General features: G+C 38.3%; 1 protein-coding gene across 1 annotated transcript in view; it reads left to right on the forward strand.

The window, feature by feature from the left end:
- The window catches only part of MPPED2 (metallophosphoesterase domain containing 2), a 603,962-nt gene that overhangs the window by 146,697 nt on the left and 444,049 nt on the right, over positions 1–13,216 (forward strand). Inside the window, exon 9 of the mRNA XM_080595267.1 lies at positions 5,629–5,854. Coding sequence (XP_080451393.1) covers positions 5,629–5,854 — 226 coding nt within the window. The remainder of the gene's footprint in view (positions 1–5,628; positions 5,855–13,216) is intronic.

Genomic DNA, 13,216 nt, shown 5'->3' on the forward strand with positions numbered 1-13,216 from the left:
TTTTTAAAGCCAATCATTCTCATCCTAGAAAGGATGTTTTTTTTTTCCATACCCAGTTTTGAACTTCCATACCTACAGTGGGTGGATAGTTATCCTTTATAGTGAGAGAAGTCCAGCATATCATGTGGAAGTTTAGGTCTATATAACTGTACTTGTACAGTCTAACTCATTTGTTGCTGCTGAAGGAGAAATCAGATCCTTTCTGATACTGTTGCTTTTAAAATTCTGAAAGGGGCTTGTGAGTGTTGTGATTATTCTATAATGCTGGGAAGAAGAGTAATAACCATCGCCTTGAGATTCAATGGACTTTCCATGGGAAACCTCTTTGAGGAATTCCAGTGCTACTGAACGGCGGTAATGATGTTTGCTGGCTGCTGTCAGGGCACTTATTCAGCTGTGGTCAGACAGCTGATGGCAACCTGAGATGCTGCAGGGACTGGAAGGCCATAGGACCACACAAAATCTGCTCCTTCAGTGTTTATCTCTAGACATGCATAGGGTTGGTTGTAAGTGAATGTTCCAGAGCTAGTTATGCTCTTTGAAGCATATATGATACACTGTAAATTGGAGGTGATTGACTTGCACAGGCATCTCACTTGTAGAGATTTTCCTCCTTTTTGAAAGGACAAAGCTTTTTACTTCAAGGTTTCTCAGCGCAGTTTTCAGGATATGGCCAAAGGGTCTATGAGTCTGTGAAAAGGCCATGAAAGCACTTAACGCTTCATGGAAGTGTTGTGTGGTGTGTATAGTTAATGCATGTGTGTGCATATTCAGAGCTTCACATCAAAAGTATTTGTTTAGCAATGGTGTGCAAATACAGGTTTGTACCACTATATATAGACAGTTAGTATTATGCTATTTCTAGCTCCCCTTTCTCCCAATGCATTTTGTAGATAACAGTAGTCAAAAAACAATGTGATTTTTTTAAAATTTTTATAGGGAGTCAGTAGTTAACATTCATTGACAGTCAGACTGCTTTTCATGTCTGGCAGCTCTACCGAACTTCAGTTGTCCGACTAAGTTGGACTTGTATGAAGCATGCCATTAAAATAGAAATGGTTGTTCAATGGATTAAGGATTCCTAGGATCAACTATTTAAGATAAACTTAAACCAAAAAACAACAATGTAATTTTCATATTTAAAGTCAGTCTGTTCAGCTTCTGCTTTAAAGTGCTGTTCATCGTTGCTGCCAGTGAAAGAAGTCCTGCCTTACTAGCACGGGCATACAGTCTTGTTCCTTATTTGCTGCATCGGTTTTCAGCGGGGTCGGTTTCCTGATCCACTGTGCTCTGTGGCCACGAAATCCGTGTGCTGGCAAAGGGGCTTAGTGGCAGAGGAGTGAGAACGAAGGCTTGTGGATCAGATGGAAGAAAGTATTGCTATATGGGACTCTAGCTTGACAGTTAACTGACAAACAGAAAAGTTACAGAAATCTTCTGAGGCTGCCAGATTAATGTATTGACTATATATATATATATATTTTTTTTTTTTTCAAATGATTTGAAGTTACATATCTTTGCTCTTCTTTGAGCAAGAGTGATATTCACCTTTTGTCCTTCAGGATAACAACTTCTCTAGCTGTGACATTTTCTTAACTACTACCTTCTGCTCTTGTTATACTCCTACTGAGGGCAGATGTTAAATGACATCTTGGCCAAAAAAATATTAACATATACTGAAGATATACACCACGTGTGTGTGCATGTGCACATATATGTATTCTATACCTTTTTAAGATTTCAAATACTTCAGTATAAGTGACTCTGCTTCACAGACTTAGTGCTCTAATCATTTTTAGAAGCTATGATGTTAGCCTTTTGATTTCATCTGGAAAACAGTTAAGTATTTTTAATTTAAATTTAGCTTTTACTTTGTGAGTTGATATTTGGAGTTTCTGAGGTGCTTGTCCCAGCGAACACATCAAACTCTTCCTAGCTTGAGAAGTTATTCTTCTCTTTTTCAGAATCATAGCATAAATTGGAATGAATAATATTACTGAAACATGATAGAAAATTTAGTAGTTAGGAAAGTAGTTTAATGAAGACAAAATGTAGCTAACAGAATTTTAGTGAAGAAAACGGCTTTCAACTTGTGTATTGTGGTGCAGTGGCTCTCTGAACTGACAGAATGGAAGTAGATAGGCAGAGATTAATCTGGTCAAGATGAAAACTAAAATATCATGAAGTAGGAGATTTGTTGTGTGACTGTTCATGCTTCCATAAAAAGCACAAAAGGTCAGCAGATTATAGACAAAGGGCAAAATTGCGAAAGTAAAAGACACCAAAATATTTCATAAATTATATCAGAGAGGATGAATGTTGTGCACTGCCACAAGGGCCTTTCAGGAAGGCAAAACCTGAATGTGATGAACAAATAGCTAATCTGATTGCAGGTAATTTATTACTGTGATTAGTGCTATATAGTCTTTCCTCAGGGAAGAGGAAAGAAATGGATGAGACTTCCTCTGGCTGCTCTCCTTTGCTTGGGCCTGGCTTTTGGTGTTTTGGCATTTTTATGAGTCATGTTCCTCATCGCTAGCTCGCAATGCAGCTTTGGTGGTTTTTGCCTCCAGAAAAAGTGCAAAATGTGGCTGGTAATAAAATCAGGGAGCTAAGCGGGGGAGCCAGGTCAGAACTCTGTGCCCATGCTATGGTAAATAACGATGTGTGTACAGCTATGGAGTGAAGCACATCTTGCCTTGCCCCTTCACGGGGGACTCGGGACTGCGGTGAATACATCCACAGCCAGCACTGGTTGCTCTTCAGCTCACGCACTGTGGATGTGCAGAACTACAAAGCTGGAGCTTGCAGGCAGATATTGATGAGTTGTGGTCCCTGTAGGATTTCTTCTCAGGCGCCCGTTTTGCCCTGTTTCTCAGTCCCTGGTGTTGATCCTGGAGTTTCATTGGTGAGGCCTAGTCTTGAGCTCCCTGGTTACACCTGGTGCCTGAGGCCTAGTACCTGGGCCCTGTGAGGCTCCTTGATGCATTACCGGGGCTCAAGAACTGACCAAGCGGAGCATCTCCTTAGTCTCTGTAAAATTAATGGCTTTCTTGACATTAATAGAAGTAATTATTGTTAGATTTCCCCCAGTGATTTCAGTTGCTTTTATAACATGTATAATATTACATTTGTACATTTTAACAATCATTAATCCCACAACTCGTTTTTTTTTTTTTTTGTCCTATGTCTTTAAAGTAAGCCTTGTTTTTCAACACGTCAAGATAAAAAGCATTCACTTCAAACAAAGTATTCCAGATTTAATTGGACATAATATCTGCAAAATGTGCTGATTTTCAGGTCTCCTATCAAAATAAATTGGAGAAAGTGTAAAACCTGGGCATTCATCTAGTAAGACAAGAAGTTTTCTCTGCTATCATGGTAAATGTTAATAACTTAGCAGAAACCTAAATTTAACTTTTCCATCCTACTTCTCTGAGAATTTAATCACATCTTTCTTGTTTTGGGGGATTGATAGGTATGACAAGTGTATCAGATTTCATGCCAGTGGTGTCTTCGTGTTTCCTGAGAGAGGAGAAAATAACAATTTTACCTTGTGCCCAGGAGTGTCAAAGAGCAGGAATTTTTAGTACTTCTAGTATTCAAATAAAAATTAATTACGGAGCAGCATGTAGCAGAGATGGGGAAGGGAAGAGGGAAAGGAGTCGGGTGTAATCTGTAGAGGAGCATTTACTACGTCTCCCCAAGTTTTTAATCTAATGCAGCAGTTCAGGGAATTATGGATACGTATTAACTGCATTTAGTTCAGGTGTGAGGAATCTATGATATTTTTTTTGTTTTCGTTTTTCCCCAGGGGATATATAGCTGTTTGTTATTCTATCCAGAATTAATTAATGTCATGAAGACAATGCTTATGTATCTTGTATAATTCCTGTTTCTCTGCTGTAAATACTGAAAAGCAGAGAGTTTGGGCTGATTCCCTATAAGCCTTATTTGGGGGAAAGTTAATCTTGCTGTAGATGTTTACAGGTTTAGTTTAAAACTTACTGTTTAAAAAAAAAGAGAAAACACCTTTGGAAGCTGTTTAAAACAAGTTTTGAACTAGAAAAGCTGTGTCTGTTTAGTGTAGGAGAACAGTATTCATGAGAAATACATAGCATACAATTCTGTGTCCCTTGGGGGTTGATGTTGGAAGTTCCAGATCTGGAAGATGTACCCATGTATGTTTTGAGGACCTGTGTTTTATTTCCAAATCAGTGGACATACCTACATGTATATATACGTATGAGCACCTGGGCTAACAGCATTAACAATTACAGTGTGTCAGTTGTTGCTTTCATGGTTTGTGTAAATAACTGAAGACCCATGAGCAGTACAGAAAGTGAATATATATAATGATATATTTCATATGTATCATCCATTTGGTTGTAAAGTATTGTGCACATTTGTGGGGAAAAAATAATTTTTTAAATGATTATTAGGAATATGCACCAAAATGAACAACTTGGTTCAAGACAGAATCAGACAGCGAGGGCAGTAGAGGAGAGATGTGAGCCTGGTTTTAGCTTTGATGCAAACTTGGATGTGAATTTTGGCAAATCACAGTAAGACAGATTTTGTAAAAGATCTTGACTTCTGTGAAGACATCACAGTAGAGGAACATATTTTTAAGGGAGCCCAATACTCAATATGTTTAATTGAAATATTTGGCACTGGTTGTTAGTACCAAGTGCTTGAAAAATCTGTCTCTGAACTCAAAAGAAATCTGGCTCCATGGGCCTGATCCATGCCTTGTTCCAAACACTGAAAATAGCTGCATGGACTTCAGGTGATCAAGCCTGTACTCTTTATATCTGAAACTCAAAATAAATGAGCTAGCCACATTTCTTTTTTCCTACCTTATGTCTTAATTGTTTGGGTTCCATGGTTTCTTCTATGTATGTACTCTTTACAGAAATGAGATACTACCATAAACTGAATAATAATAAAGTGAAAGTCCATTTCAAATGAGTCAGAGCTTTGAAGAACAGACTAGGTCTGGGAATAAATGCCATCTTTTGAATGCTTGGGTTCCATACACATTGACCTAAAAAACTGCATAATTCAAAAACACCTGTGCCAGCTAGCTGATTCAGTGCTCTGTAGCTGGTATCCTCACAACATGCTGGTGAGGCATCCTGGTGAGGCATGCTGCCGCCTCTGTTATACCCACCCACAGGACACCCGGTTAAATCACTGCGGGTCGCTTCCATGGGCTAGGACTCAGCACTGCTGACTGACCCAGTCCCATGAATTCAGTGGAAATTCACAGCTTAGGGTAATATAAACCAACATATAATCAGCTGAAAACAAGGGAGCACTGGTGGTTTATGCCATGCTTGGAGGTGGTTCAGTGCCTGCCAGCTTGTTTTGTTTAATGCTGCACTACACCCAGAATTATTGTTTAGAATTATTACTATTATGACATTTATTTCTGTGGCGTTACTTTACATTTTAAAACAGTTTCATTCAATGGAAGAGAGGCAGCATTAATAGCTTCTGCTCAACATGGAGATGCACGCAGATCTTGGGTATTTCATTCTGTCACTGCTAGCTGTCTACTTATTGTGCCGGCAATGCTGGTGTGGGAGGAAAATGTGCTAATTAAGTCCTTTTTTGTTATTTCAGGAAACCTGCCATATGAATATAAAATAGTGATTGCTGGGAATCATGAACTGACATTTGATAAGGAATTCATGGCAGACCTTGTTAAACAAGATTACTACCGCTTTCCTTCTGTGTCCAAATTGAAACCAGAGGACTTTGACAATGTTCAGTCACTCCTGACAAATAGTATTTACTTACAAGATTCAGAGGTAACGGTTAAAGGATTCAGAATATACGGTGCCCCATGGTAAGTCTCAATTTAAACTTTCTTTGCTCTTTATTACTTAAACCACAGCAGGAATCATTCCTGCTGAAAATGCATGAAGCTGCTTTGCTGTATTGTCCTGCAGAATAGTATCAAACTCAGCTGTTAACCGCTCTGAAGAAATGGCCACTTTTTCATGTGGATAAGTATGCTGTATTTAGCCATGTATGTGAAATAAAAGAAAAAGTTGTAACCTATCTGTATTCTGCATGCTGAACACACTTAAATTATGGACTCAATATCCATTCAGTGCTTGTTGATTAACTTCAGTATCATCTTAATATGTAATATGTATTAGGGAAGGAAGCACCGTTCTACTGTATGCTATTTAGATATTTATATCTGCTGTGCTAATAGGTTAGTATGGTGGCATTTATCACCAACGCAACACAAGGTACAAGGCAGCAGGTGATTTAAGTGCTATTTCTGATCAGTTTGAGGCGAGTTTTTTTTTTTTTTTTCATGTAAAGCTAAAATAATGTCATCTTGAGCTAGTTTTGATTTCATTCCACCCCTGAGCCAAGCATATGCAGGAAGAAAATTGCTGTCCAGTGTTGTACTAAGGAGACTATTCCTTGTTTTCTCAACATGTTGTTAAATTGCAATGCCTGTTATCTCTCTGTGGAGTCTTCAGTAGCACTCATTTTAAATTCTCACACTAACAACAATAACCAAGGTCCTTTGAGCCTCTACCAGAAAACTGAAATTCAGTGATCGTGATGATCATTATGTTACTTGGCATTCTCAATTATCAGCTGAAGTGATTGGATGCTAATTTATGCACACCTATAAAAAGGGTTTATTTTAAGCTTACAATTTACATTTTTTATGTCAGGCTTGTTTTACAGGTGAACGAAGAGGAAGGGGAAATGGCAGGGTCTGAACCAAAGAATGGGGCAAACATATACAGGCATAATTTTTTTTTCCCTTTCTCATGCTTACCTTCGTCTCATCTCTCCTGACCGTTCACTTAGCCCACGGTATTTGGTAGTTTATACACGTATCTTGATGCTTCTGACAATACTTTTTAGATAATGCATGTGTACTAGTGCTATCTAGAAAACAATATAGCTCGATCTAAAATTCTTTATTTAAAGTAGCTTAAGTCAGCCTGACAGCTTGCTTAACTAAAAAATAAATAATTAAACAGCCAACCCTCTGTGTCCTGCAGTACCAGCTAATTGGGAAAGATGGTCTTAGTTCAGGTTAGAAACCATCTTGTAAAGACATTTCAAAGTAAAAAAAAAAAAAAGTTATTTTTTTCAGTATAATACTACATAACACACAGAAGAAAACAGAGCCCATAAAAGTTCTGCTAGTGTATGGTAGATTTGTGAATAGCTGTGTGAGCTGGAAGGTTACCTGCTGAGATTAAGATTTTGTTCAGCTTCTTTCATATGTATGAGACGGAGGGCTTGCATTCTGCAGGCACCCAATGATTTCAGTGTGTAGGCATCTTTTCAAAATTTATTGGGACAGATTACATTTATATGTGCTGGCAAAATGTACTGATGTTTCTCCCTCCCTGCCCTCTGTGGTTTCCAAAATTCGTAATTGTGATTAGTTATCCTTTTCATCCAGCTGTGTCTAGAAGTCCTTCATTTCACTGGTATACATGTGAATTTAGAATGTTTCTTCTGAAATTCCAAGGGACAAGCCATCAGAGTTGATTTTAACCATGAGTGGCATATATATTGCAACCTTGTCGTGGAAGACAAATCTTGATTATTCATCCTGATAATCTATTGATTGATAACTGAATTTCTCCAGTTAATGATCAATGGGAGATTCAGCTAGATTTCTGAAATGCAAGTTTTGCTCCAACCAAATGCAGACTTCTACTCTCTCGTGAAAGATGTTTCATTTGTGTTCAGCTGTGACAAACTGTTGTCAAAGGATGTTTTCGAGCAACTGGTGATGGGAAATGAAGTTGAGGTTATCATTTTAAGTACAGCTTTTTAGATCAGTATATGTAATCCGAGTTTGGAGGACAGAGATAAGTATCTTCATTTCTCTTGATTTGTGTGGTTCCCACCACCACTGCCGCTGCACCCCTGAGAAGATGAATATTAAGCTGGTGTCCAGTATTTTACTTGGTCCTCAAGGGGGACAAAAAGTTGCATTAGATACTGGAAAAATCTGTTCCAAATCTGATCTGTGCCTGGAAACTAAGACAGAAAGATTAGACAAGCGTTTGACCACTCTTAATTTTTTTCTCCTTCCCTTCTAATCGCATCTCACTCTACTAGAATAAATATTCAGATTACTCCAAAGGAAGAGAATTTGTGGGGATTTTGTGTGTATTTATGGCCTCCTTACCCCAATTAGTTCTGTCACAGATGTGGAACAGTGGTCATTAACCCAGAAGATGCTCCAACCCTAAAATGAGATAAGTTGGCGTGTTCAATTTATGTGCATTTTTGTATTTCCAGAGGGAAAAAAAATTCTCATTTGCTGATAAAGCTACTGGTTTTAATTTAAAAAGGGGGATCAAACCAAGAATAACAGCTGTGATTCTGGAGGCTTCAGCCTGTCAGAGGTTTCCAAGAAGTAATTGCCAGAAGACTGGGAAAACTGGCTATAAGTCATCTATCTATTTAGAAAATGTAAATTGCCAACTCAGTGTAACTACAGAAAAGAAATATCAGTCCATATTCATTACATGTTATTGCTCGTGGTACATCTGAAAGCTTTCTAAAGACCTAAGAGAATTCAAGTAGTGCCTGCTAACTTACAATTTAGAAGAATTTGTATGTAGAAAATAACTTACAATACACGGGAGCATTCATGTGTATTTGCAATTGGAATGTGCGGTGGTGCATATCAACAGCCTCTAAGGAGCAGAAAATTTGAATTTAGCCTGATGGTTCTGAGAGTATTAAATGGCATTAGCTGGAGGGGAGTTAAAAACAGAGCAACAGCCCCTAGAAGAGAAAAGAGCGAAGGTGGGACATGAATCACACTCTGGGCTCTGCTCACTTTCAGAGGAAGATCTAACTGACATTTTCACACCTTGAGTAGGGCATTCTTTGATGTACCTTGAAGGAGTAAAATGGCTGAAGATTTTCCATATAGTCTATAGATAACAATCAACAAAAATATTTCCCTTCTTTCTCTTTCTTCTGACTTTGCCCTATGAATCTGACTTGTTTGGTGGAAAAAATGATAAATAGTTTATACTTTGGGTAGTCAAAACTCTTCAGGGCTCCAATAGAAACATTTTCTCCTTTGGAAATTTGAGATTAAGGCTAGTTATTGAATGAGACAAAAAACAAACAGTAATGGATGTATGAATTTCTAAATCCTAGGACTCCCTGTCTTATATATATATAAGAGTAACTCATATACCGGTGTATCTTTAAAAGGGTAGGGAGAGATCATTTGTTTTTACTGGACCTTGAGGTACTGAATTATATGCAAGTGAATTAATGTAAGTTTTATTTAAATTCAAATGTACTTTATGTGTGTTCAAGTAATATTTGAAATTGTTCATCTATGTTGAGGAATAAACTTTCTGTAGCATGCTATTGACATTTGAATACAAATATTCTAGCAATGTCTATTTTCAGATGAAGCTCTAAAAGCGTTCAAACCACTGGAGAGCTGCAGTTAACTGGAGCCAGAATTTGTTTAAACCACATTTTGACAGGAACAATTGTTCAGGGAGAATATTTTCTGTTTTATTTTGTTCTGCTCTACAGCTAGCTTTTTTTGGTTTGTTTAAAAGGAAAAAGTTTAAAGTGTTCTGATGAGCTTCATTTTATGTGCTTAGAAATTTACGGTACATAATTTCATGAATAATGAGATGATAGGTTTATTTATGGATTTTAAATCCTGTTTTCCATAAAATTTCACAAAAATGCCACCAGTCATAAGTATAAAGTAATCTCGTAAAGCAATCATGTACGTTATTTTTTAGCTACTAAAATACACCCGTATCTAGCAGAATGAAATATAAAACTGAAGACCAAAGACTTTCAGCATATATATTTGTTTAAATCACTGTAGAGAAAGATGAATCATTTTAAGGAGCGAAAATGTTTTATATAAAAGCTAATTTTATATAAATCAATGTATTTTAATGGTTAATTGAATCAACTTTATGGAAATAACTGAAAAGTGCAAATGTAAAAGATTAAAATTGATTATTTAAATAATGACTCAAAATCTGTGATTTGCATCATTGTGATTAAAATCACTTCATCCTGAATGAAGCTGGGAATAAAGCTCTTCTCTTCTGACAGGAACTGCAGCATTGTTCAGCAATATCCTGCACATTTGTCAGGTTGTAGTTTGCTCAGGTCTCAAGAACAGTAGCACAAAGCTGGCCTCCCAGTTGCTTTTAATGAATACTGGTGGGTTTTTCCTATGTCCAAGAATTTGATCTGTAGGGTGATCCAGAGGTCAAGAACAAACAGCTCACTATCGTTCACCTCTGAGAAGCCAAGGCTTTCAAGGTTTTTTTTTAGTAACTCTAGAGGAAGTGCCTTAACTTCTTTTTCAGAAGCAAAATTTTAATTGGCATAGATAATGCAACCTTAAGAAAGTGTAGAAAGGTTCAGTCATCTGCTATAAAAATAATTTTTTTGAGATTTTTTTTCTTTTTAGCACACTGTAAATTTTGTGGGTTTCATCAAAAGATTTTGTGTAAGTTTGAATTTATTTCTGTAACTGTTTCTTTCTCTGCTTCATTTGCAATTATATTTTAATCCGAGTGGCTCTAACTTAGTACATCTCTCTTCTTCTGATCAGTGTTTTCAGACTTTGTATTTATCCTGTCAGAAAAGCATCAGATGTTGTTTTTTCTTTTCAATTATAAGTTTCGTAATGCATCATGGATTTTGCTGACAGTCTTCAAGTTCTTGAAATAGCAAGCAAATTAACAGCAGATATTGAGTGTGAGGACTGGAAAACCAATTGGCAACTCACATGATAGGATTCAGATATACTGATGGGTTAGAATGGATCTCATTTCTTTTATTTCATAATCTTAGCTGGCAATTAACTAGTGCCTAAAATAAAGGAGGAATAGAAATCGGACTACTCAGCAATAAAGTTCTTCACTGCAATTTAGCAGCGAGGGAACCAGGAGGAGACTGGAAAAGAAAACTGGTGATGTACCAGTTTTTGTATGAGTTCCAGCATTTGTTCAGGAGAAGTCAGCAACCGAGCAAAATGTTGGCAAAAACTGAAGTCTGGTCCTCTGTCCGTGTATTAAACAAACACGCCACCACTGTAGCGTGCTTGTGTTTAAGGTACGGGCTTCTGTTTCGTTTTTCTTGGCATTTGTCCTTCAAGCCTCTCATTTTAAGTTCGAAGAATGTGTTCCCCCAGGTCCAGGATTGCAGCGGTTTGTTTACATTTTTTGCCTTGTTGGGAATGTTGCTGATTTTTTTTCGGTCTGCTTGATATCAGATTCACTCTAAGTTAATTTTTTTTTTCTGTTTACTTTTAAAATTTTTTTTCTTTGAAGAAATAATGGAATGTTTGTAATTTGAAATATATTATCTCGTAAGTGATTTTTAATACTACAGTGCTACCCTGTCCTAGCGAACTCTTTTGGAAAGCTCTGCATCCCATCACTGGGACAAGTCATAAAGTCTTAATTTCTCATTCAGGCTCAGCGTCAACATGAATTTACTAGTACACACGAACTGCATCTGTTTGTGGGTGGAAGTCTAGACAGTTAAACAGGCAAAAATGGTGGTTCTCCTAACTCTTGCATTTTTCCTAGTATGGAAGCAGGGATTTGAACTCCTTCAGAGCACTCCCAAACAAATGATTGAGGCAATAATGCGCTGTATGTCTCTAATTCCTGCACTGTTTGCCTGGAGTTAAGTAGATGCTACACAAAAGAGCAAAGAGCCGCAATGAGCATCACCTGTGCTGCTCAGGGGTTACTTAATTCTGGTGGTCTCCTATTCATAGATTAAAACAAGGTTTGCTCAACAGCAAGGTAATTTTGATGTAGAAGTTGTGCATACAAAATCTACAAGTGGTGTATGTGTGTGTGGTTTTTGTTTGTTTTATTTGCCAACTGTTAAGGAACAAGAAGTTTGCTTTCCTTTTGTGAACACTGAAAGTATACAGTGACATTTGTGTGCACTGTGGAGGCTGAACCCGTTCACACCCAGCAAGGAGTTAGGAAGAGTAGGGAATACTACCCAAGTCCTGAATTTTTCAGCTTAGCTTCTACAGGCTTCACCGTGAGAGGAGAAACTCTAAATAATGGGAGCTGGGGAAAGAGGAGGGAAGGGGAGAGTTAACCCTAATGTGTAGTTACTCTGTTCCTTGTGAGGTGAGGCTCAGGACCACTGTTGATGATTACTTAAATATAATTCTCCTGTGTGGCTTCTGCGCACCTCATGACTCTTACATTTTCTTCCTGTATCTGTGCCATACCTCTGTGGTGCTCAAGTGCAGAGGGGAAGACAGATAAAATTGAAAATACCGACCTGTTAAGGTTAACTGAAAGATTATCTTACTTGAGGACAGCCAGCTTCTCAATAGGAGACTGGAAAAGTAAGAGAGTGCCTTGGGCTGTGTCTGGATTACATCAGACCAGAGTTTACATCCCGTTTTCCGCACTGGATGGTGTGCTTCAGGTCCCATTACTTTCTTGCCTTCATTGCCCCTGTGTGGTATACCCCAAACACGAAGAAGCGGGGAGCAGCAGAGTGCTTTGAGTGAGAGGCAGAGAGGCTGACAGAGGACTTGGGGGCAGAGTGATCTGGTGAGCCTGAGAAACCAGGACCCCAGCAAGGAGCTAGGTAGGAGACCAAGACTTTGTTGCAGGGGAGGCCAGCTAGACGGGCTAGACTGTATCCCCGGAAGAGAGAGGCCCGTCGAGCCTGATGTGCATGGAAGTATGTATATTTTCAGCAGGATATTTAGATCCAAACAACTTCTGGTGGGGAGTTTAGTCAGTAATGCTGTTGCTTTAAAAGCACTGGATGAGTGAGTCTTTCTGTTGTGGTTTAACCCGGCCGGCAGCTAAACACCACACAGCCGTTCGCTCACCCTCCCCCCTCCCTCTCTGGGATGCGGGAGAGAAACGGGAAAGTGAAGCCTGTGAGTTGAGATAAAGACATTTTATTAAGACAGGAATATAATAATAACAATAATAATAATAGTGATAATGATAATAGTATTAATAATAACAATGTGTACGAAACAAGTGATGCACAATACAATTGCTCACCACCCGCTGACCGATGCCCAGCCTATCCCCGAGCAGCCGGCCCCCCACCCCGGCCAGCCACCCCTATATATTGTTTAGCATGACGTCAGATGGTATGGAATACCCCTTTGGCCAGTTTGGGTCAGCTGTCCTGGGTCTGTCCC

Source organism: Anser brachyrhynchus (assembly GCF_964034855.1).
Source record: "Anser brachyrhynchus genome assembly, chromosome: 5".
Taxonomy (NCBI): domain Eukaryota; kingdom Metazoa; phylum Chordata; class Aves; order Anseriformes; family Anatidae; genus Anser; species Anser brachyrhynchus.